Here is a 25194-nt window from a genome sequence, read left to right as displayed (position 1 = left end):
TCTTGCTTCCCTCCCACAAAGTAGTAAAAAAGTAGAGCACTGCGGTATTGGTGTGTGTAGGGAGGAAGGTCTGTATGTGCATGACACAGAGACACAGCACATTGCCACAAGGAAAGAAGCATAGAAAACCAAGATTGCAAAGAGCAAAGAGAGAGCTCCAAGAGAGCAAAATTGAATTGGGGGGAAAAATGCAGTTTTTCAGTGATGTCATTACTAATTTTAACCATTGATAAACAAAGCATGCTTTAAACTCCGTTCTGACAGGTAAAAAAGAAAATCATAGTCACCCTCATGAAGGTGCACAAAGCCAAGTACCCTGTAGCACATGCAGCCCTGCTCTCAGTGCTGCAGAAATCACCCAGGATTGGGAAGAATTTCTGGAAGGGGCCTGTACTTGTCACCAGCATGGAAAACAGGGAAGACAGGTAAAGGAAAACAGAAGGCCATGGAGAACTGGGAGGGAGTGCCAAGAAAGAGAGAAAACAACATTTTTGGTTTCCTGGGGGAATGGAGGTTATATTGAACAGGGATCTGGGCAATCCTGATGAGATGCCTATGTCTAGGTGAGGAACCACATGAAGAGGTGTCTGAGCTCACAGGCCCTGCTGGAGAAGATCCACCTCTGTGGCTGTCACAGCACCTCTTGTGAGCTCCCACAGACCTGGTAAAGGGGTTCCTGGCCTGCGGTTCTTACCTGCAGTCGCTAGCACTGCCGTGTGCTTTTCTTTCTTGTGTTCTCTTCCTATGCCTGAAGCTGTGAAGAAAAAGAAGATTGAGAAAGTTTCACCTGTTGAGCTAGCAAGTAATCCCATCTGAGCTACTTTGCTGGTGTCATTCATTAAAACATTATACTCATTATATTCATTGTCTCAGAAGCTGATGGACATCGTCACTGCAAAACAGACCACAGAGTATGTGAAACAGCAGCTGATCAAGTACCTAAGAATAAGGATGCCTCAAAGAACCTGGCAGCTAAGGGAAGAAAGCAGATTAAACATCAGGCCCTAACTCAATCAAGAATCAAAAAGAGAACGATGGTGGCAAGCTCTTAGAGATGTCTGAACTGGGCTTGCAAACACCACTGACCATAAGACACATACTATAAACAGGTTAAAGCTAAAGGAATCACCACCAGTTACATGTATATTTGTTGTTCAGGGCATGCTTTTGATATAGAGTTGCTTCCTAGAACTTTGTTCTTGGGATGGGACTGGAGAGGGATTCAGGGAATTGGACGCACTTCCTGGGATTCCCTCTTGTAAAGGCAAGATGTGGAGCAGCAGTTTGGACCTCACAGGATGAGCTGAAGTACAAGAGGCTCCCTGTCCTGTCAGTGGAACTGGAAGGCTCCAAAGAGTAATCCAAAAGGCCAGAAGGCTCCCTAAATGAGCCAGCTCTAGGAAATGCTAGAGTCCCATGCTTCTCTGATGCTTGAGCCTCTCAGTCCATCCATCCTGTCCTGAGAGCAGGAGGCAAGGAAGACTCACAGCCGTGGTGGCAATGCCATATCTATGTTATAATTTAATGGGCACTGTGGCTACGGAAGCAATTGCAAAATAAATGTTTCTGTTATTTCCAGAAGAGAACCAGACCCGAATATTCAGCCTTACCTATACTCCAAACCAGAGAGAGACACAAAAATCCCATGCATATCTTCACTGGCACATGCCAGCAGCACCACTGCATTATGGACTCTGACTTCCTGTGGATCGGCTGCTCTAGGAGAAAGAAATGTGGTCATGGGAGAAACGCTTACTCTCCGTGATGCCGAGATAAAACAGGTGATGTGAACACCAAAGAATAACATTTGCTTATGTTCAGTTTCAAGGGAATATCAACCCAGCTCCTTTATTTACAGAGCTGTTGCCAAGCCAGCCGTTTCTAGTCTTGTAATTATTCTCACTAAGTCATGTGCCTATTGCCTTACCTGGTTGCTTGGGAAATGTTAACAATGCTCTGCATTTCAGAGAAGGAGATGCTTTCCGTGTGCCAAAGATTTAATTGGAACAGGACAGAAAAAAAAAAGAGAAAAAAAAAAAAGTCCTTCCTATCTGAAGTGTTTCCTTCCATTTAGTTTGCAGTATCAGAAGATGCCAAATAGTTATGTAGCTGTCAGTTGAGGGAACAATATGAAAACTAGCAAAAGAGATCCACCTGTTTTCTACATGTCAATCATCTCCTCCCAGAATATATAATCATGTAAATGCACACAAAAAATATTATCTTGAAGATGATGCTGCTTTATTAATAAACTGTTATCTTCATACATAAAATCTTTCCTAAATTTAATTTAGTGGAGAATTAAGATATTCTGGACGTAGCTAATTTGTATTGAAGAGTTCCAAAGAGATTACTCTTTGAGATGACAAAATGATTCCAAGCATTTCTACATGGGAAATGTCTGTCTTTGTTCTGCCAATTCAGACACAGCTCTGAGAAGCTTTGTAAGTTCATCCTATCTACTCAGTACATCTGGCTACATCTGGCTAGGACTTTTAATAGCTTTTTCCATCAACCTGCATGCTCTCTAATTAGGGAGTGACTTTATGATGTTAAATGAGGCCTCCTAAGATACTAATATTATGGGAATAGGTATAAAAGTAATGCAGACTTCTGTGTTCATATAACTCTTTTCTTCTTTGGTTGAACTGTATGAAATGAGAGGGGCTAGTTAGAGACCCTCCCTAGCCATGCTAAATTTGAAGAATTGTCTTGGCTTTGCACAAGTGCCTATTGGCAGGGAGAGGGATCTCGTGTTTAGCTGGGAGTGTGGAACAGTGACTTGGGGAATAATATTAAGGATGAGTTTGCAACTGAGCAGGACGGTTACAGAGCAAGAGGCTGCAGGGCTTTGATGTATATAGTCAATGCAAGTGGGGAGCTGTTAGAATGTGGGACAGACTGGGGTCAACAGTGGGATGGCTTCCTCTATTTTTAATAGAGCTTCCTGAATTTTCTGAATTTTATTCTTGTACAATGAGAAGTGACTGTTGCCTTAGGTCTGCTAGATCTGCTTCAGAATCAGTTGTGCGTTGCAATGATCTTTCAACATTTCTGAGTGGCAGATCTCCTGAACATGGACTTATTCATCTGCACGCAGTGTGTATGACCAGGCTGCATTGCTGGCGCTGCATAAAGTAAACGACAGTCCCACAATAATGTTACTGCTGCAGAAGGTGGCCTTGGCTGGAGGTTCCCTGTTGCCCAGACTGGCAAAAGAGCCCATGTCTCTGCCCTCCATGAGAATTTAAGCTGTATTGTGAAAGACAGACACAGACCTAGAGAGTAAAGAGTAAACAGCTGAAGAAACAGCAGGAGAAGTGGAAGTCTTAAAAAAAGGTGACAGTAGAGAGATATTTGGAGGGAAGAGAATAAACCAGCAGGTGTGAGGAGTAAAAGTGGCTTGGAAGTGACTGCTGGGCTGGGAGATGGAAGATGCATGGGGAGCATGGGTGTCACTGGTTTCCTTTTGGAGGGGGAGAGTGTCTCTGTGAAGCAGCCACCAAAGGGAGACACTAGCACCACTGTCCTCAATATATTTGAGATAGTACTGTGGCAGCCTCTTGTTCTTTCTCTGCATCCTAGTGGGTGTCAGGAGAGACCTCACATTAAAACATGTTTGTTTAAAACAAATCAGTGGAGGAGCGGGAGTGGACCGGGACATTGAGGCTCCCCTGCCCACTTTCAGTCCACCTTTACAAACTAGTGCTCAGTTCATGTGAGAGAGTGAGGAGACCTGATTTCCAAGCCATGCTTCAAAGAGCACAAGCTCTCTGAGATCTCCAGCCCATCATGCTAGCCCCAACACAGAAATCCTTCACATTTGTAATAGGATTTCACAGACTGATAGGCAATTGCAGCTATTCAACAAATGTTCTCTCATAAAATAAATGATACACTCTAGATAGATAATTTCCTAACAAGGATTCTGTAGATAAATTCCTAACAAGGATTTAGCTTAATTGCTAACTTATTTAAGATGACACGGAGCTGCCCAAGGTTGTGGGACAGTGAAAATAGTCTGACAAAGGACTCAGTAAAGCATGTTGGAGTAGAGGGCAGAGAGAATGCATGTTCAAGAGATAAAATAGAGGTGATTGAGAGGAAGATTGAGCAACAGGAGAATTGTCTTTAAACACATTGAGAGAGAGAGAGAGAGAAATAGGGGAAAAAAAGGAGCTAACAAAATAACAATATAATTGAGAGGGGAGAAATACAAAGGTATGTTTGGAAGAATCCCATGGATGTGGAGAAGCATCTTCCTGCCCTCCTCAATTTGCACATTCCTGCCCTCCTGCACTGTCTGCTGACACACAGTTTTCATCCTCATTCCACATTGCTTTGAACATTTGCTTTTTAACACGCTTTGCTCTGAGTACCTGATTCATAGTACAGTCATTAATAGCATAGTCATAACATCCACTGTGGTCTGAGGAGTGATTAAACACTATGGAATCAATCAAGTGAAGCATCTAATGATTCTTACAACATGAAAACATAACCTGGTAAGATAAATCATAATAAGATAAATCCAATTGTATTTCCAGGAAAGAAATATTAGGTCATTTTGTATAGAATTAATGCAAGTTTCTACATTTATAGGAGCACATATTTTTCCTGAAACGCAAATTTAGCGCTGTTGCATCCTCTGGCCAATAAGAGATGCTTAAAAAGAAAGTATAGAGAAACTTTGATATTAATAGCACTGCTCTATCACATACTGCTCCTACCCTTCAAAGTTTAGCAACTGGCTTAAATTTGATGAATTGGCTTTTAGCTTCTTCTAAAATCTTTTTCTAGCTTTAACTTCTGGATGTTTCTGCAGTGCAGCTGAATTTTGAAGCTATCTGAAGATTATTCCTAGAGCCTGATATATCTTCTCTGTTAGAAATGTATGAGTACTAATTCCTACCATAAACACCAGGTTTGCTTCACACTGACCTAATTTCTATCTCTCAGGGACAAATCTTCATTACCTTGTAATTGTATCCTTTTTGTTTGCTAACACAAGTGACACTGTGCAAATATGAAACCCTCACTGTACTCAGACTTGAACTCATTAACAACTTCTATTTCAAAATATAAACAGATTCATAGATGCTAAAGGAACAGGTGCTGCACAACTGTGAACAGACAGGTAGATAAATCCTTCTTTTTTTTTTTTTTTTTTTTCAGTTTCAGCAAATATTTGCTTTCCAAACATTTTTCTAATACAGGTTACAGGTCAGACTTTTATTTACAAATACTGCTCATACATCTACTGGATATAGTAATCCCTCTCCTGTATTTATTTCAAAATGCTTGTTATTACTGATATTCATTTTACTTACAATTGTTGGACCAGAGGTCCCCTAAAGCATTGAACTGGAGGTTATCATCTAATTAGATAGCCTTTATATATTCACTAAGATTTTTTGTTAAATATCTATTTATTATTCTAGGTTAATAGTGATATTCAACCAACATGTTTATTAGCCCTGCTTCATTCCCACACATTTTAATGTGTTAGATAACCATGTAGATTTTTTTTCATTTCTGCAGTATAAAGGGAGTGCAATCAGACCCCATTCCTCCCTCCCTCCCCCCCCATCTTCATGCTATGTGAAGGAGAACACAGGTTAAGTGACTAAAGAAATTAAAAAAGGAAGTCCTTAAGCAGTGATTTCCTTATCTCTCTTCAGTTCCAAAATCTAAGAATCATCCCTCAGTCTTATGCACATCATAAAACACTAGGTATAAAGAAATATTCCAAGTAAGCATGAAAAGATGCCAGTGTTACTACTAGTCACTTGATTACTACTATCACTTTTAACTTTGTATTAATTTTCATGAGAATTTAAGCAATCATATATTAAAAATGTTGTTTGGCACATTCCCACCAAGCATTAATTGCACAGTCAAATGGTTTCCTTGAAGTACACTTGAATCTGCAAGATTTGCAATAGCAAGTAATCTGTTAATATGAATTTACCTGATTTCTGCTGATGGAGATTATTGTCTTCAGAGATGATATAAAAGTTGAGGCTATCACTGGGTCCTCATGATCACTTAGTGAAAGACTTTGAGAGGACAGGCTTGTTAATCTTGCTTTAAAAAGCTGGGGAAAACTGTTATCCTGATCCCAGAAGAAGCTAACTAAATGTAACACAATCATAAGCAAACAAAGTATCTGTTGAATCCCTAATAGAGTGGCTCTGTGGCTGCTCAGGTCAGAATAGGAAGCTACTTTTGGCAGTAATGACTTGATCTGACAAATAGAAAGCTCTTTTTTTTTTTTTTTTTCCCTTTTAAAGAGACAGCTTATTTTACTGTAATTATGCCAATGTCACCTTGGGTAGGAGAGATTAAGCCCCTTTGAAAACAATTTTCTCAGTCAGAGTTGAAACTTAAGTTTGAAACTTAAACATAGTTGAAAGAATGGATAAGAAACTTGACATATATCTTAGCTATAGAAAACTAGATGGAATGAAATAGCAGATATTATACAAAATTTCCTGGAACAGGGGTTAGGTGATAACAAAGCTGGAGAAAGCTGATGGTAACAATGACATAGGGCGATTTCAGTGATGCTGAGTGATGCTTGGCATTATATAAGAGATAATCGCTGTTTGAAGTAGTGGGCTAAATTCTGCCCCAGTATACGCTAGTGAGAGGCAAGTGATTCTTCTGAAATCAATGGATTTAGACCCAAGAAAATTTAAAGCAGATAATTATCTATTTGGTACTATAGCATAGGCCACCACAAACCTCCGAGTGAGTTAACGTGGTTGCTGTATTCAAACATTGTAGTGGACAGGGCAATATCTATTATTAAATTAAGCTTGCCCAGGACTCTTCTGTGATGTTCAGGCCCACTGTCATGCCATGAAGCCCTCCCACCATCCATCCCAGGATGGCTATTGGGGTCCTAGGTTTCTCCTGCAACAAGCTTGGGAGAGGTTGTGGAGAACATTTTTTGACCTGAATCAGGCAGATTTTTGTGAATTGTGAATAAATACTGCAGCTTGAGGGACACGGAAACACCTTTTCTTTGACAAACCTACCTTCCTTTCATCGATTTAATTACCACTTGCTTCAATGTCTCATCAACCAGAAGGGGATGAAAGTCTTCTCTGTAACAGCTGACAAAACCATGTTTAGACAGGAAAATGTGCATGCTGGGATCTTTTCCAACTGTTTGAAGTTTGGCTGTGAAGATAATGTGACTTTCAGCAGGTTCTACATCGTGCTGTGTTTCATCCTGGGACTCTGTAATTTTACCTTTGTCCTGCTGCGGAGTGATGCTCGGGTGGTCAGGGAAGGGATTTTGTTCAGCCCCAATGTTGAATCTTGGGGACAATGTGGTGTTCTCACTCAGAGCACCACTGAGCAAGCGGCTTTCTCAGGAGTATAGTCTTTAAGCACCTTCTTTTTCCCATGTGTCTTTGTTTGGACAGCAATGATATCGTTGCTATCATCACCACATCCATAACCTGAAAAAAACAACTTTTAGGATGTTCTCAGCAATATATTCATTAACGTCTGCAACATTAATCATATATATCAGCAAGTAAATGCATTCGTTTATTGAAGGTCTGCCACTAATGTACACACTCAGGCCAGACTCCTGTGAGCAGTAGGAGAGCAGAGGATGTGGTCTGAGGTTTGGCAAAGAAGGGAGAAAGAAAAATCTGAATGTCGGTGTTTTATTTTTCTGTGGACAGAGAATAAAAATGTGGGAGAAATGCACTATTTCTTATGCCTTTTTTTCTTATACAGCTTAAGCACAAGTTGCTATGGAGTAATTGCAATGTGTGTGTGACTGCCAGGGCTCCAGCAACATGTTCTGGTGACCCAGGCCAGGCGGGAAACCAGCATCCTCTTCCAGCCACCTCTGCTCCCACCCCATCCTCAGGGACATCTGCCACCACCTTCTGCGTCTATCCTTAAAGGGAACCTGTAACACACAGACTCCCCAATAATTTATTTAGAGAAATAGCAACATTGAAAATTAAACTTTTTTTCTAAGAAAGACGGATTATATTTGATTAATTCTCCTATGCATCTCTACCATTACAGCTTTTACAAGATATTTAGTTAACTCGCTTTCGAAATGCACTAGCACCTTTTTATTTGAAATTGCATTTCAAAGTTAGCATTACTTTTAAAATTCTAATTTATTTATATTTGCATAGTTTTCATTAATGACCGTTTCTCTAACTGAATTAATGTTTTTCCCTTATTTTAGAATAATAATAATAATAAAACTCATCTCTTAAAGGAATAATTAAGTATATATATATTAACATAACTTATTCATGTCCTTAAAACTCTTTCATATTTATTTAAAATTAAAAGTGTCCCTTTTTCTTTATAACAGTTTTTCACCAGTCTTCTTATTGAAGATTTTGTTAAGATTGGGGCTAACTGACAACAGAACACATGACATGGGAATGGGCCAAGAGTCATTTTTCCACATTCACGGATAGAAGCTCACTTCAGCTGGAAAACTAAAGAGAGGTTGCTTTTCAGAAGCACTTGTGGGTTTTTTTGTTTTTTTTTTTTCACTTTTATTTTTCATCTCCAAACTTCATCTTTTCAGGCCAAAGTTCCTGCACCAAGGGCACCAAAGAATTTAATCACCTCAAGACTGCTGCTGCTTGTCCCATGCATAAAACTCATTACAATCGAGTGCCTGGGTATTACTGCATTCCTCAACAATTTTGTTGGAATTTAGACAGATGGTCAGGTGGTGGGATGGGGTTGCTGGTGTCAAACATATCTGCTAAGATGTACTTACTGGCCAGTCCTGAAGGGAACAGAGCTGTTGCATTGACCTTTCTGCAGAGCCGTGTCACCATATTTTCACCTCTAGCACAAATGTTTCTCCAGAAAAGCAGTGAGTGTAATTCCTGTTTTGCAGATGACAGAGGTCCATTTTCCACAAAGCAAAGTGGGAAATGCAGAGAAAATACTGAGTCTCAAAACCCCTGATGTACTCCTGATGGTTGTGCTTTCTTCTCTGAGTGCTATATACACCCTGTGACATTTTTGCAGACCTATGCAATGCCTTGCATGGCTTCTTTGTAGCTTCCAAAGGCAATACTTAGTGACTGAGTAATCTGGATTTGTTAATCTAGGGAATACTAAAGTTTCAATTAGCTAGAAAGAGACTAAAAACAGCCTAGATTATAGTCAGAAAACATCGATCCAATGTTGTAATTTCCACAATATTAGTGTCAGACAGCCTGCCAAAGCAATGGTCTCTGTGAACTTGCCGCAACACTCACAGCATATCACTACAATTTCCTTCCTTCCTTCCTCCCTCCCTTCCTTTTCCTTCCTCCCTCCCTCCCCTGCTCTATGTTCTGCTGATCTTCTGCACCTGACATAAGGAATCAGGAGAGAAGGAATCAAGAGAGAGATGGCAGTGCTGTCTGGATCCCTGGGTCGCCAACCACCAGGGACATAGCCCTGAAGAAACTTCTTGGAGGATATCTTCTTTAATGGCAGCTCAGAGCTCACATTAGTCTGTGCCGTGGGGCTTGCTATTCCTGACTCCTTCCTTCTCCATGATTCAACGTGATGCTCAATGTTACTCAAGAGGTTGTTTTATTCAAGCCAATTTTCAAGACTCTGAAAAGAGTCTTGAGAAACAAAGTCCTGCTAAACACACCCAGAGAAGTAAGGGAAAGATACACTGAGAACCTCCACTTCTGATGCTGGTACTTGTGCAATACTGGAGGTATCAATATTTACTTTTTAAAAGTATCAATATTTACCCTTTTTAAACCACTGAGAAGTCTTGGCCTCATTCTGCTCAGGCAAGAACAATTTTATGCATGAGCATCAGGACTTCATACACGTAGGCAGAACCCGCAGGGGTGAAAATTCCCTGGATTCAAGCAGGGCTCTCCCTGAGGATGGTATCATATCTTGTTCTCAGTTCAGAACTTGTTTCTTAAAAGATCAAAAACAGTGACTTAATAAAGCTCAGTGATTTGGTATGCTTAGTCATTTGGGTGAAAGTCGAGGAAAAACTTTAATGCAATATATGATGAAATCAGATGAATAAATGATGAACGGTTTATCTATTGTGACTGTGAAATACCCATTGAAATGTCACTGCGGTGACTGCCTGCTTTTCTTTGTGACAGAAGTAGTTTCTTGCTCAGTTCAAACCGGAGCCTTCCCTAGTATGGTTGCTAAATAATGTTAATGCATGCTAATGTTGTATATAAAAGGATGTGTGTGTATTTAAAATTCCTTTGAACTTGCCTTGACAAATAAAGGGAATAAAGAAAATGCTAGTGCTGTACATAGTGTTTTGTGGAAAACAGAATCCAAGCTGTTCAAAATTCCATGCTCTGGTAGATTAATTTAAAAAATACATATTATTGATCTTTTTAAATTTTGCTGGAACTTGACTATCCTGCTTAAATTGCTTGGATGCTGTACTATTTCAGGATTTTGTTTTTTGAATCATTCCTGATTTGCAGTGACACAGAAATTGAATGAGAACATGGCCTCTAATCACTGCTGCATTTCACATTTTGAGCAGAACCGGTTTCTTGGTGGGAATCATGAAGCGGAAGTCATGGATATAATTTTCTGAAGAGTCACCGTACAAGTCACTGTACAGTTTTCTCACTGGATCCAACCATATCTTTGAAAATCGGTTGATCTTCTCTTTCTGTCTCTTGCAGGACAATTCACCATTCAGCCTCCTCTCTGAAATGATAGGATGTGACTCACCTCATCTCATTCAGCTTTCTGAAAGAGATGGGTTAGTCTGAGCCAGTCATCTTTAACGCCGTAGTTCAGAAAGGTGCTACGTAGAGACGGGCACTATCTGAAGAGCACTACTCTGAATGACTTGTAATAGGATGTGTTGAGCCTGTTGATCTTAGTGAGCCTGTTGATTTCCCTCCATTCATTATAGACAAAATATAACTAGAACAAAAACCGATATCTTACACATTATACTTTGAACTGTTATGTGACTGCTGCTATTGAGAGAATTCAAACCCTAATACATCTGATATTTCAGCCCTATATTGATGCATATGAAACTACAAATGGAACTGTTTCCAAGAGAGACGCTTGGGACATCAATAACACCCTCCCTTCCATGAAAGACATTTGAAAGAGCTATTCCAACCCCAAAGTCCTCCTCTGGGGTAGCATACTAAGCAGCTTTCCATAAGTTTTATAAATCAGGAGGAAGGAAACATGGGTGAAGGTGTGAGGCCAAGACCAAACAGAAATCTAGCAGCAGAACCAAGAGATGAATCCATGAAAACGAACGTCCCACCCAGCCCTTAAATTCCCTGCAAAACATATTCAGATCAGTTCTGCACTTGTTCTTTTTCTCAGCCAAAAGACAGTTATATTCTCTGTATATTTCACTTCCAATTTCTTCGTATTTTATCAGTTTAATGTTTCCTTTTTAAAAATGTATTTTCCTCCAGTTCCATTCTGCTACTTATGGTTGAAAAAAAACATAAGTTAAATGGCCACCAAGCAAACACAGTCACAAATAATGAGATTTACCATGCATTATATTATAATGTGACCAGCTTTAGGAGGAAGGAATGCAGAGTAACACATAGTATTCTCTTTGCCAGCAGGACATTTTCCCCATGTTCCTCAAATGTATCTGAACATATTGCGACTTAAATGAAAAGAAAATCCTCCACATCATAATTGAAATTTCTATTTATTAATAAGTGGTGCAGTTTTTAAAGACAGAACATAAAAAAATCAGTTAAGAAGAATTGTTTGCATAATATATTGAAATAAACATATTAAAGTTGTTCAAATATTGGACAGTGCCAGAATATAAATTACACATACAGTTTAAAAATTACAATAAATAATATTATAAAGAGCACTAAAGGCCACTTGTATAAAAGTTGTGTTCCCTTGTCAGCCAGAATCTGAAAAGCATCTTTGTAGCATGGAGAAAATTTCAGTGAGCAAGGCACAAATACTAGTAATAATAAGATGCCATAATTAGAAAACAAAATGCAGTTGTCTATGCAACCTTCAGGCTTACCATATTCTTGAGGATGGAAATAGGATCCCACTTCCACTGTTTTGCTTTGCTCAGCTTTAGCAAGAGGCTACTAAAAACGTATTTGGGAAAGCCTAAATAATCAGAAGCAATAGCGATATCCAAAGCCTTCATTTCTCAAGGTGCCCAACTAAAGACATTTGAAAATGACCCTTTTTTCTTCCTTGCCCCTGAAAATGGTGCAGAACACCCAAGTTCAGCTGGGCTTCAGAAAAAACAGAACCACTCCAAATTAACGTGGTGCTATGGAAAATTTCAGTATGTGGCTCTTGGGCTTCTAAAGCTTAGCAGAGAGGGTCGTGGTGTGTAGGGAATCAAGATCCAGCTCTTCCTCATGTGCTTGGCACTAAGTGGGGCAAATTCTGCTCTTGCATAAGCAGATGTGACACCCCTGCAACAGTTGAGCTCTCGGTGAGGCTGAATTTGCTCCTTAATCTGCATTTTCTGATTGATTTAGGCTCTGATGCTGTGAACTGATGAGACTACGTTACTCTCCTGAAGGCCACAAGTCAGCGGCCTCTCTATGCACAGGTTCAGGTGGGAACTAGTTTGTGATGTTGCTGGGCCACAATTTGAAGCACAAAGAATTGAAAATATTTCCACTCAGAACCTTAACAATGCAGCAAAGTTACAGATCAGAGCAGAGCAAATAATACACCCAAACTCCATTTAGGGACAGATTCCATCAACCTCTCCACATGCTCAAGTTCAGGAAAAAGCCAAGGCAAGGACAATAGTCATTATCTTTTCTGGTACACACACTCAAATTTGATTTCAGAGTAGATGTAGCAGTGTTAAAATCTCATATAGGGCGTTTTCATTCAATTTTCATATGAGGGTTAGATCTTGAGTTGCCACAGCCACGTATTCCTATATTATAGAAATTATATGTGCAATACAAAGCCCTGCTGCAGGTGCAATGCAGATATTTCCAAGAATCATTGACGACCAGATTTTTTTTTCCAACAGGCCAAATTATAATGAATTACATTTCTGACAGCTATTTTTGTTCTCTTTCCATTTTGACCTGAAGCTGCACCAAACCCAGACCGTCTTTCAGCTATTTTGTCAATTAAGTAATTACTGTCTTTGTACTTCATGTCATCATAGTCTCTGTTTCCGAACAGAACAGCCATATAGACTCAACCCAGTTTTCAAAGGGTGTAATTGACATGCCTTATTGACTCAAGGTACTGAAGCAATTTGTTCTTTCTCAAGATCTGTCACAGAAGATTGAATCATTACTTTAGGTAAAGAAGCAGCTGAAGTCTTATACTATGAATATCCTAAATTTTTAGATGGGTCTTTAAAATACAAATAAACAAAGAAGATGAAAGTAATGCCTGTGTCTGGAAAGGAATAGAAGCTCCCTGGAAGGAATAACTGCCATGAGATGTCAATGATGATTTAGAATCAACAGAAATAAAGTTTATTTTAGCGGGCAAAACCCCACTAGCCTCCCCGCTAGCAGCTGGATTTCATGGTTGCACCTTGGATGCATGGGTTGGGAATGGGAGCCCTCTCACTGACTGAGCATCTCCAACATGCCTATTTCTAAGAAAGTCACCCTCTGCTCCCTTTCTAGTCAGTAGCAATCTGGTCATTACAGGTAATGGAGTTAAAGGTGTGAATAGTCTCATCACAAAGCAGAAGCATGCTGTGGTTCAGCTGATTTGCACCCACTGCTCACCGACTGAGCTGACTAGTTTTCTGCCAGCTGTAATGAGTGCATAGCCACCTAGCTTAACATCACATAGACCCTTCGTGGACACCTAGACAGAGATCAGATGAATCCCACATATGGTATTTGTCAGGCTGGTTTCACTATATATAGAGATAACTCATTCCCAGTGCAATAGTGAGGTCTTAGCTCCATATTCCCCCCGTCCAGTGCGCTGGATTGCTTCCCTACATTCACTCAAAACAAAAGGCAATTCCAATGCAAGATGTTTGGCTGACACTTTGAGAGAATACTTATCCCTCTGTTGCTCAGGGACAGATTTTGTGAGCATGTAATTTATTTATTTGTACACTGATGTTAAATATGGCACTCATACATAGGTTTGGATCAGGCCATTTCCAAGTAGGCCAGACCCTGGCAGCATCCTGTGTTGTGTAACTACCAGTGAATAGAATCATAATACTTTGCACTGCTGAGGAGCTCAAAGTGTTTGGCAAATGTTAGTGAATTGAGCCTCATGACCTCCTTGTGAGGTAGGGAATTATAACTCCCAATTTACAGATTGGGAAACTGAGGCACGGTTAAATTATACAGCTCACTTAACACCACATGACTTAATAAAAGAGTTGGGAGTACAAACTTAGATTTCCCTTTCCCTAGACTTACCAATTTCATAACCGTTAGTGGAGCTTTTCAAAATAGTTTGGGGGATTTAGATTTAGATTTTGCAGTAGGGTAATACCCATGGCTAATTTCTGTGGGTAGCTTTGATCATTTTTAAATTATGCATGTGAGTCCACGTGAGAAACATTTAGCGTACAAAATCATTCCAGAATGGTCATTTATTTTGACTCAGCTTTTTCCTTGCTTAGAATGTAGGATGCGCTTGGCTAGTTTGGATAGAGGTTGATTTACTTACACTGGAATGTACACTCAGATTTATTTCCATAGAGGGATACGGCCCCTGAAACTATTTTGACTTTGCTGCTCTGTTTACAAAAAGTAGCAAGGGCCATCATATCTTGCCTGTTATCAATCCACCATTATTGTATTGAAGAGTATCAGATAGATATGTATCATAGAAGAATTCAGCTGTACCATTTATATAGGGTAAAGTCATGCAAACCATGCTCAAAACTAAGCTCCTTAGTTTTGGTAGCATGAAAAAAACTGCATCAGTAAATTGTATGAAATGGTGCAGAATGACTACCACTAATACCACATGCATCTTATGCAGCCATTGGTGTTTCGAACTAGTAAGCTTTGGGTGTACAGTAAGTGAGATATACAAAGTATGCTTACATTACATGGAGAAGTCATCCAGTGACTGCCCCACAAACACTTTTAAACTGGCTTATTTGACGGGGTCCATATTGAATCTGAAATCCCATCCCCTGTTGAAGACAAAGGCATGGAGCCACTTGGTGTAAAAGGATCAGTGTCTGTGTCCGTCTCACCCTCTGCTAGGTAACGTTTCTCTCTCATCCATGCGGATCCCCCGTTTGGGCCAAAAGGGAAGTCATCTCTGTCTTGGGAGATACTGAAGCCACTTGGGGAGCGCTCAAGTTCCTCGTGGTTGACAGAGAGAAGGGATAACGGAGTATCGCTGTCTCTTGTAAAGCTCCTCCTCTGCCTTGGAGACACCTTGTCTGAGTAAGGGCTCTGCAGGTCTCCTTGGGAGTGGTAGCTAACCTGGGAGTCCATTAACGTAAAAATAGGCAAAACTGTTGGCCTTTCTGCATATGAAGTTGAGGAAGGTGTGGCTTGCAGTTTGCCAGAGTTTTGCCCACCTATTGATAGAGGTTGTGAACGAGTCGTATGACCGTGTGCTGAGAAACCATAAGGACTGACTTTGTTGACTGGAACTTGCTGGAAATTATGAGGATTTTCGTGAGTACACTGCTCAGTGTATTTATATATTATTGTTTTTAATTCAGAGTATTTGTTTTCTTCTCTCTTCTCCTTTGCAGAAGAAACAGTATCTTTCAATGGACTTATCTCAGCAACTTGTATTTGCAGCTGTTCCATATGATGCATATGCATATCAACAAGAAAATCCAGTTTCTTCCCCATGTCATTAACCTGAAAAATACCAATGTTATGACTTGTCGTCAGTTACTCAATGAAAAAGTCAACACTTTAATAGGTGCACTGCCAGGAATCATGTGCTGCCACGGCTGTTGTTCATAAAGGCACCTGCAGGGTCATCCTGACTTTCTCTTGGAAGCTGGACCACAGTGGATGACAGTTTACACAGTCCAGGGATACTCCAAAGGGAGTCGAAAACATTATGGAGAGTTATCATAATATACTGCAGAAAGCTATTACCAAAGGATAACAGATAGAATTATCTTTGCACACTGACCTATACTCTTAACAGTCCCTGCATGTCAGGGCTGAACGTCAGGATTAATTTCCTTGTTCGTTGTGGTAGCTATTTGTGCCTGAATGCTTGCATTCATGAAAGAAACTGATGTCAATTAATGTCATTTGCTTCCATCTTATTTAATTATGTATTTAGAAGTAACAGTCACTTGATTAGTTGGATAACTGTTAGGATTGCATAAAGAGGGCTCAGAAATACCTGAGGATTGAACACTTCGGAGCGTTAGACCCTGCAAAAGGCACTGTCCTGCTCATTGTGAAACACCAGATGAGCATGAGTTTAAGGAAACTAAAAAAGGTCACACGTAGCATCATGTTTAGGGTCTTCCCACCATATGCAATATTACTTCAACAGATTTCAGTAAGCACACTTCCCAATTAAGTAGCACTCTCATGGCAAATTATTGACACAATTTTTTGTGATCATTAATTTAATGTCTCTGTGCCTCTTGATCACGTAGGAGTACCAATCTGACTGGGTCAAACAAAAAATCATACTGAATTTATGTCATCTCTAGCTTTTATACTGTTTTGGTTCTGGCTGATGGAGCCTTACTCTATCTGGTTCAACATAAAGATAGATGCATGGATAGACAATATTTGACTCAGTTTAAAACTGATAGTAGAAAGTCAATATTTGTTTTTCCAATCAAATTCAAGTGACTTTACACCAGAACAAAGCCTGATATGCAGTAACAGTATTTTGCATTTGGTGTAGGAATACAGAAAATCAGATGAATGCCTTAATTTCTTTATCAGGAAATGACATACCTGTCGTTCAACTTTAACAAACTTGCCCATCATACTTTGGTCTTCAGTATCTGCTGTAGATGCTTTGGCTACATATGGATCATTTCTATAAAGAATTAAAAACACTATTAGTGTTCTCATTTTCCTTTTATCATGACAAATAATATACATAAGAAACCAGAAGTAAAGGTTTGGAGCAATATTAGTATAGCACACAAGAGCCTCTTCTTAGACAAGATTGGACTTAATTATTTATGGCATGAATTGGATAAATAGCAAAACACTCTACATATTTCTAAAAAAAGTTACGAAAACTGCTGATTTTTAATTTAAAATTATTTTGTGTTTAAGACTAGCATAAAGCAACTAACACAAAGCAAGAGCAAACAAAAAGATCAAAATGAAAGTGAAATTAACCTTGGACTTCTTGGAATAATGCGAGGCTTATGAAAAAATTTGAGACAGCCCAAACCGTTAGACTACGGACAGATATGTATTTTAAAATCCAGTTCCTTTAAATTAGTCTTTCAAATTAGTGTTTTAATGCTATGTACAAAGGCTAGAAAACCTGTTTCTTAGCGCATGTTCCTAACAGGACATAGAACAAATACACCCCAAACCTTTTGTTTTGACAGCTCCAATTCATTCTCCTTCTGACAGAATGAAAATTCATAGCTGTGAATATATCTTACTAAAGCAGAAACTGTAACTGAAATCCTTCGCATTTTGTACACTGGGTTATCACTAACAGGGGTTTATGCAAATTTTGCAATCTGCTTCTTTTCCCCAATGATCATTGCCTCTTCCATATATATATAAAGCTCTGCTCTCATATTTACATGCTTTGAGATTTTTCACTGAGTAGGATGAACGAAAAAGAGCCCACATTTAATATATTTTCTGCAGGGTTAGAGCTGTTCTGAGCAACAGTAACAGCTTTGGCAACAGATTGCTGCTGGCTTTGTACCTGTGGTTCTTTAGAAGGTATTTATCGGCAGACTGATACTTGCAAGTAGGAGAAAAAATGCTATCTATTTTTGAAGTCTTGCTACTAACAATGCAGCAATAACATGCTGCCACTTTCACACCCAGAAACCTGTCGCCGTAGTTTATTTGCAGTAATTCTCATCAGTCATTGATTTAAAAACAATGTTATTAAAACTCAGTGCTTGCCATTTTGAGGAAGCTATAACGAAACTCTTTTATTTTTATTTTTTTTCCCTGTTCAGGAGTTAGTTCATGATTTAGATAGATTGAGTTTTTAATTTTTAGCAGCTGACTGTTCAAAAATTCAGCAAATCAGCAATCAAATATACATACTTCATATATAATCAGATTTGCAAATAGATGATTAAGACACCAATTACATTTAAATTTCCATCGTAGATTGTTCTTAGGGAAGGTAGTGTTATTCTGGTTCAACATTTACATCATTACTATAATATTGTACTGGCTGGTTGAATGAAAACTTATTTTGGGGTATGAAAGGACATTTTATTTTTGTTTCGGTCTGTGCAAAATACTAAGCAGAATAATTTCACCTGGGAGACTGTTGTGAAGGGTAAGAAAAAGCTCCTCCCTTTTGGGATTTCTTATGCTTGGGAGTAGATGGAGGTCCAGGTGTAAAAATCATATCTACTCTGAAAAAAAAAAAAAAAAAGAAAAGTGTAGAACGTGATGCAGGTGTTTAAGACCATCTCTAAATGCTAATACAGAACAGAGACTGTTACTTGTCTCTGCAGCAATCAATAGCAAAAATTGAAAATGCAAGCATGTTTAGGTTTTGGTAACATACTGAGGGTCACAACATGGTGGTTCTGGTCTAGCTCCACCACAAGTACATTGGATGATTATGGTCATCCAAGCAGCCTCCTGTTTTCTAACTTTGACTTTTAAAACACAAGACTTTATTTTCTGCAAAGGGACTTAAATTAGTGGGATGATCATTGATCCTAATGTGGTAGATCTCCAACAACAGTTACTCCTCACAATGTCAGGAGGGCCCCATCAGATTTTACGCTGGATAATGATGATCAGGATTTACCCCAAGGCTGCAAGTCCAGATACTATGTATCTCTATATATTATATCTAAACATAACAGCTACCCTTTTCTACGGCTAGCCCAAACCAACTATATATATTTCCCCCATTTTCTGGAGCACTCTTACCTTGTCTGAAGGTATTTTATTCTGGACAGCATATCAAGATGCCCTGCTGAGTATTGCTCTATCACATCCTTTACATCATAAGGCCTCAAAGTCTCCTTGAATTTTTTTTTATAGAGACGAAACTGTAGTATTCTGCATAATAAACAGAGTAATCGTTAACTCCTTGCATCAGTTCCACAGCAATTATTTGTGACTTTCTAGAACAACTGAAAAATATTCTGGCTTCTCGGAAATTGAATATGTTATCTCCATACAAAGTAATAAATTATAAGGAGTGAACCTCTAACATCAGTGAATCTGTAGCATCATACCATTTTTCTAAGCACTTTTTTTTTCCATAATTGATAGTCTATTTTTTTCTCAAAAATATAGGAATGTTACATCGCTTTCTCAGCTCTATCATCATAACCGGACATCATTCAAAGCTACAGTACAACACAATACAGCACAAATTACTGGCAGTGTTAAAGCAAAGCCACGATTTAGCCTTCTCTAATACTAATTTATAGCATATTTAATGCCAAAGTATTTCAGCCTCGTTTTCATTTTGAAGCTGGGGAAAGTTTTGAATAGTAAATGTTAATTACTTAGAAATGTGGATGTTAATAAATCAATCATTTAAGTTGCAGGGGCAAAGAAAAGTGTCCTTGAAAAAAAAAGCAAAATTGCATTATTAATTCATCCTAATAAATGATTATATAGTTCTCACAATAAAGTTCAGTGCATGGGAGAGCATTTGAAAACTGCTTTGTTTCTTGTTTTCATTCTTTTCTTTTTATATATTAGCTCACACTGTTATATGTTGGTGTATAAATAAATGCATCTAAAGAATGAAACATAAATATGTGTAAAGAATGAAAATTCTTTTATTTGTGTCTTAGGTTTGGGATTTGAGGATGTGCTTTATTTTCTTATGCTTTAATTGTGCAATTGTTGTGGACTGCTACATTTTGGCTTTTTTTATTCATAGTATATGTTGTTTTTTAAAAAAAAACTTTTAAAAATATATAGAAGCATTCATTTGACAAAGGCAATTCCCACGTTCTAACAGGTTTTCTGCTATTTAACTCTGTTGCTCATAAAACTTTTGGTATTCAAAATTTCAAAATGTAAGCTATGCCAATTCTTGACCAACTAGACAAAATAGGCCTATACTGAGAAAGGAAAAAAAAAAGAAAAAAAAAGAATGTGAATTCAAATGGCTCCTTGATCATGACCCTGAAAACTCATTAAGAGGTTTCATCTGAAAGAATTACTTTTTTTTTAGTGTCTGGGTTGACAAGAAAGAAAAATAGCTTAGCTCATGATTGAATTTACAGGGAAATTACATGAATCAATTTGATTTGCACAGGATGCGGGAGAGGATGTTTTGCAAGAGTGATAACAGTCTGCTTTGCTGAGGCGGGGCTGGAAAATGGGACAGATGTAAATTCTGTGTCAGAAACCAAGTGCGTATTGGGAAGAGAGGAAGCCAAGATTTATGTAGAGAGCCGGAAGGAAGAAAGCATTGGTGAGCAACAGGAGCAGAGCCCCTGGAACATTGTTTTCGGCATGCTTTAAAAGATTTATAATAACTGGTTCTCCTGAACGCAACTGGACAAAAAAACAGGAGAAAACCATTCCAAATTTTATTTTATTTACAAATGTCACTCAGGCAACTTAGTCTTGGATCGCTGATGAAAAGGATGAGATGAAGAGAAATAACATCACATTTATGCATTATATTATTATATATTATTCAGTGCCTTATTCAAACCACTCATCAGTTACGGGTCAATAAACTGCAAGCTCTGATGAGGGCAAAATGGTCTTAAAAATAACTGTATGCTTTGGAATAAAGACTATCTACACAGCATCTTCCTTTCTCAGCTATTGCCCAGTTAGTGCAAGGTAAGTTAATGCTGTAGGATAGAAGACCGACCTTTCCACATTTTCAGATTTAAACCACAAAGGAACTTTTTGGCATGATAGAGCAGCCATGAAAAAAATAAAGTTTAAAAGATATTTTCAAATCGCAAATTTCAAATTGTCTAGTTCAGACCTGGAAAAGTTATATTCTCTGGTAATACAAAACTTAATCTGTTATACCAGGAATTAAAAATGTTATAGATAGGAATAATGCACTCCTAAATGGGAAGGAGGGCAGTTTGCCTTTGCGGAGACGGCAAACATCATATGCAACCATAGCCAGGGATAATGGAGCATCGGTCCATATGTTTGTGGCTGATTTAAGGACATAGTTAAGTTAGCCAGGGTGCAGAATCAACTTCCCTGAGGCTCTTCCAAGACAAAGAAGAAAACTCTGTGAAGCCTGGTGCACTCCAGATTTGTGATCTTTTACTTGGAGACTGTAATTCCCTGGCAAAAACATAACAACTGCCAGATTTAATAACATTTGCGATGAAACAAGAACATTTTCTAGTGGGGGTAGTTTTGGGAAGAAGAGCGAAGAGAATTCTGAGTGGATGAATAAGTGTCAATAAACAAATTTCATGTGCTTGACATACTAAGTGCATTACTAAGCTTTATTAGGATTTTTTTAGCCGTAGGGAATATCCCTTGTGATACCAAACTAGAGGTGGCACATGTCACAGGCTGAAGACTGCCAAAATTAAGATCTCAGCATTTATTAAAATATGAAAGCTAAAAAATACATCACATATTCATACAGTTGTAAATAAAGGCTTGAGTCAGCTGAAAGTTTACTTCTAAGTGAAAATTCCTACCTTATATAAATGCTACAATCGGTAAGCTGGGCAAGATACTTTATTTACAGCATATTTTAATGATAAATTGTATACAATATTATTTCATATGAATATGTTTAGATATTTTCTTGTGCAAATTCATTACCACTGCTACGGAAAGACATCTTCCCTTCTGTATATTTTGTAATAGGACTTTAACCACATGTGATTCTCAACATATTTATAACAATCTAACCTCTTGTATTTAAAAGAAACATCAATAGTGACAAGAAATTGTGTAAAACTGTGTTAATGTGATTTCCTGAAACACCAGCTTTCAAAGACCAAGTGAGCAGAGAGGACATTTACCTGACAGCTCGGATGGCCGTCTTGAACGTGGGGATCATATCTTCCATGAGGAACTCATTGCTGTCACCTCTATCTTCTGCCATGGGTTCCCCCGTTCCCGCATCTGCAAAGCAGGCCAAAAAGAAGTGTGAACAACTGACCACAGGATCAGCAGAGGGAGATGTATTTTGCTAAAGTATTATGTAAACAAAATGTAATTTAGAAAGGGAGTATCTGTAGCAGTTTCCTCTTGCTCTAGTCAACTCTTGTATTCAAAATTCTGGGAGCATAGGTATAAGACACATTATCCAGGGGAATTCCTCTCGAATTCCAGGCGCTTTTGAAATACTGTGATCTTTCCTTCTTTTCAAATGTACTTAAAAGTTCCTGGTTTTAGGAGCTTTTACAAGTATTTACCAAAATGGTCTTATGAAAGGGAGAAAAAGTCAACTTGTTTTCCCACACTGCTTTGAGCTTTCTTAACTCCACGGGTGAAGACACCCACGGCCCCTGTGTGGACAGCCAGACCCTGTCCATGGTAGTACACCTAACACTCCTGAGGCTCTTCTCTGGCAGAGGCCAGCAGCACAATAAAGGAAAAATTGCTATTTAGATATTGTTGGACAAGAACAGGGAAATGGGTGTCCTGGGATGCTGAGAAGAAAAATGCCCTGCGACATTGCATGGACGCTCATGGGGCAGCTGCATCAGGGAGAGCAGGCGGGAAATCAGCCAGGGAAGCAAATAAGTTCAAATAAGTTGATTCCATCATAGGCTCTATATCATATTGATTGCTGTTTTTTGGAGGGCCACTGACTTATCTCAAGCCTTGTTTTGCCTGGAATCCAGTATTTGTTTTCTGGAACCTTCCCAATGTGCCACGTAAACCCAGGAACAATCCATTCTTGGCCAAGAAAGTTGCAAACTTTCAACAGAAGATGCAGAGGAATAAAGTACAATGAGGAGAAAAGGGAATGGATAGAAATAAATCAACACAGGGCTACCTTCTGAGCTTTGCCAAAAAGCATACGCTTTCATTCGGAATGCTGTGCGAAAACGCTCCTTATTATTCAAGCCAACATTCTTAGGCTCTTTTGAAGGACTTTCTTCAATGGCATCTACATTCAGAGGGGTAAATAGCTTTCCTTTAGTATTGGTACCACGAACCCGATCCAAGAGACCCAGCTTTTGGCTACAAAATAAGCAAAAGTAATCATTTTCCTCCTTTGTACAATTTTAACTTGTATTCATGAGTACACAAGTGGCTAAATAAATGTTTTGTGCATAAGGACACTGCTGGGGCTACCATAATACATCAATGTCTTTGTAAATACTAAGCTTCACAGATGATTAACTACTTTTTATGAGCATTTTTTATCAATGTTAAAAATGTTACCAGAGGGTCTTGCTATGTTCTCTACATAACACGTAAGTGCTTCTGCTCCTTTAGAATGTCAGAAGCATTACATTTATCATTAAGACAAGAAACAGCACTATTTAGGCACTTATATTGTCTAACGATAAGGATGCTTGGCCCTTTCAGTTCATTGCTTTATTTAACTATTGGGTTCATGGCAGGATATTAAATAAATAACTCATGTGCATAGCCAGGAGCAAAAAAAACTTAGATGTGCTATGGACCAAATAAATTACAAGCAAAACACTGGAAAGACATCACCAAGCAACTATTTGATACAAGATAGAACAGGTTGCTCAGTTCTTGCCACTCTTCAATTTCATACTTCTCTCACTATAGTAGCAATTGAGGTGAACCATGCAAATTGTGATATAGTGATGTACTTGTTCCTCTGATAATTCCTTGCACCGTCTTCTTACAGATTTAGTGATCAAAGACACTTGTCTTTCAGTGACAAAGCATATCTAAAATCGTATCTCCCTGCCTGTATCTACCTATCTCAGCAGCATCAGCAACTCTTCTTACAGCTTGATGACCACAACCATCTTAAAGGCAATTATGAATACCACTGAAAGCAGGAGCACAGAAGCTATTTGCTAGTGATTGAATCAGCTTAATTATGATCTGAAGACTTTGTAGGAGAAAGATGGTAGAAGTATTTGATTTACCTTCTCTTTTTATTACTTTAGTACTTGCTTACCGCACATTTGTTAAAAACTGTGGAGCTAAGGGATGGGAAAGAAGTCTGCCTTTTAAACCACTCCTAGATATTACAGTGTGGGACAGCCTTAGATAGAGATGAATTGAGTGCAAACAGCCTAGAGAAGCCTCTGAAGCAGAGAGAAGGACAAGCAGATTGTGGCCAGACAGAAGAAGCCAACACAGCTGGCAGATTTTTGAGCAGCACAGGAGACCTGCTGCAAAACTCGTTCCTGCTGCAAAAAGGAGGAAAATTCAGTGGTGACCAGAAGAAGGTTTTACCTGTATCTGAAAAATTATTTGCACAGTTTCTTCAGCTGAAGCCACTGAACTTGCTGTTGGGGAAAAGCAAAGTTGGAGCCCTTGCTAGTGAAGGGTCCAGCTCACAGAACTACCTGATCTCTATTTAAGGAGTTGTCTTGGTCAGGTGGATCATTTTTGTGTTTTAATGACATCTGTCTTTGGAAGCTTCCTATTACTGGTAAACTTCTTTGAAAGAAACAAGTATTTCCATCTCAGATCTCTGTCTGCTAGAGTACCCCACTGCAGTAGAAGTTTCTAAGATGTTCCTCTTATAATCATAGAATCATTAAGGTTTGAAGGGACCTCTAGAGGTCATCTAGTCCAACGCCCCTGCACACACACGGTCATCTAGAGCACGTGGCACAGGACCATGTCCAAGCAGGCTTCGAAGCAGGTCTCCCTCTAGAGAGGGAGACTCCACAACCTCTGTGGGCAGCCAGTTCCAGTGCTCCGTCGGCCTCACTGTGAAGAAATTTGTCCATAATGATAAACGTGAGATGGATTTAAAGACACATATGATGACTTTGCAACTTTCAAAGCAGGAGTGGTCCTAACAAGAATACCGCAATTTTACAGCATGCAAACTTCCCACTTGGCTTAAGAATTGCAGATCACAGCTGTTACAAGTCTTCTATATATAATTGCCAGGACTGAAGCTGGTGATCAAACTAATATGTGTATCAGTGAAGAATGATGCGTG

General features: G+C 38.9%; 1 protein-coding gene across 2 annotated transcripts in view; it reads right to left on the bottom strand.

The window, feature by feature from the left end:
- Nucleotides 1-14744: 14744 nt before the first annotated feature.
- Nucleotides 14745-25194, bottom strand: part of KCNQ3 (potassium voltage-gated channel subfamily Q member 3) — a 175779-nt gene continuing 165329 nt past the window's right edge. For both annotated transcript variants that reach the window (XM_088535042.1, XM_088535049.1), the window contains 6 exons: nt 23080-23267; nt 22097-22199; nt 19041-19172; nt 18413-18511; nt 16893-16977; nt 14745-15818 (listed from right to left, as the gene is read on the bottom strand). In XM_088535042.1, the coding sequence (XP_088391168.1) occupies nt 15081-15818; nt 16893-16977; nt 18413-18511; nt 19041-19172; nt 22097-22199; nt 23080-23267 (1345 nt within the window). In that variant the 3' untranslated portion in view covers nt 14745-15080. The remainder of the gene's footprint in view (nt 15819-16892; nt 16978-18412; nt 18512-19040; nt 19173-22096; nt 22200-23079; nt 23268-25194) is intronic.

The sequence above is a fragment of the Tinamus guttatus genome, unplaced genomic scaffold (genome assembly GCF_059628265.1).
Source record: "Tinamus guttatus ecotype Peru unplaced genomic scaffold, ASM5962826v1 Tinamus_guttatus_pri_ptg000038l, whole genome shotgun sequence".
Classification (NCBI taxonomy): Eukaryota; Metazoa; Chordata; class Aves; order Tinamiformes; family Tinamidae; genus Tinamus; species Tinamus guttatus.
Note: the sequence above shows the minus strand (reverse complement) of the source record. Positions and strands in the feature narration are given on the sequence as shown.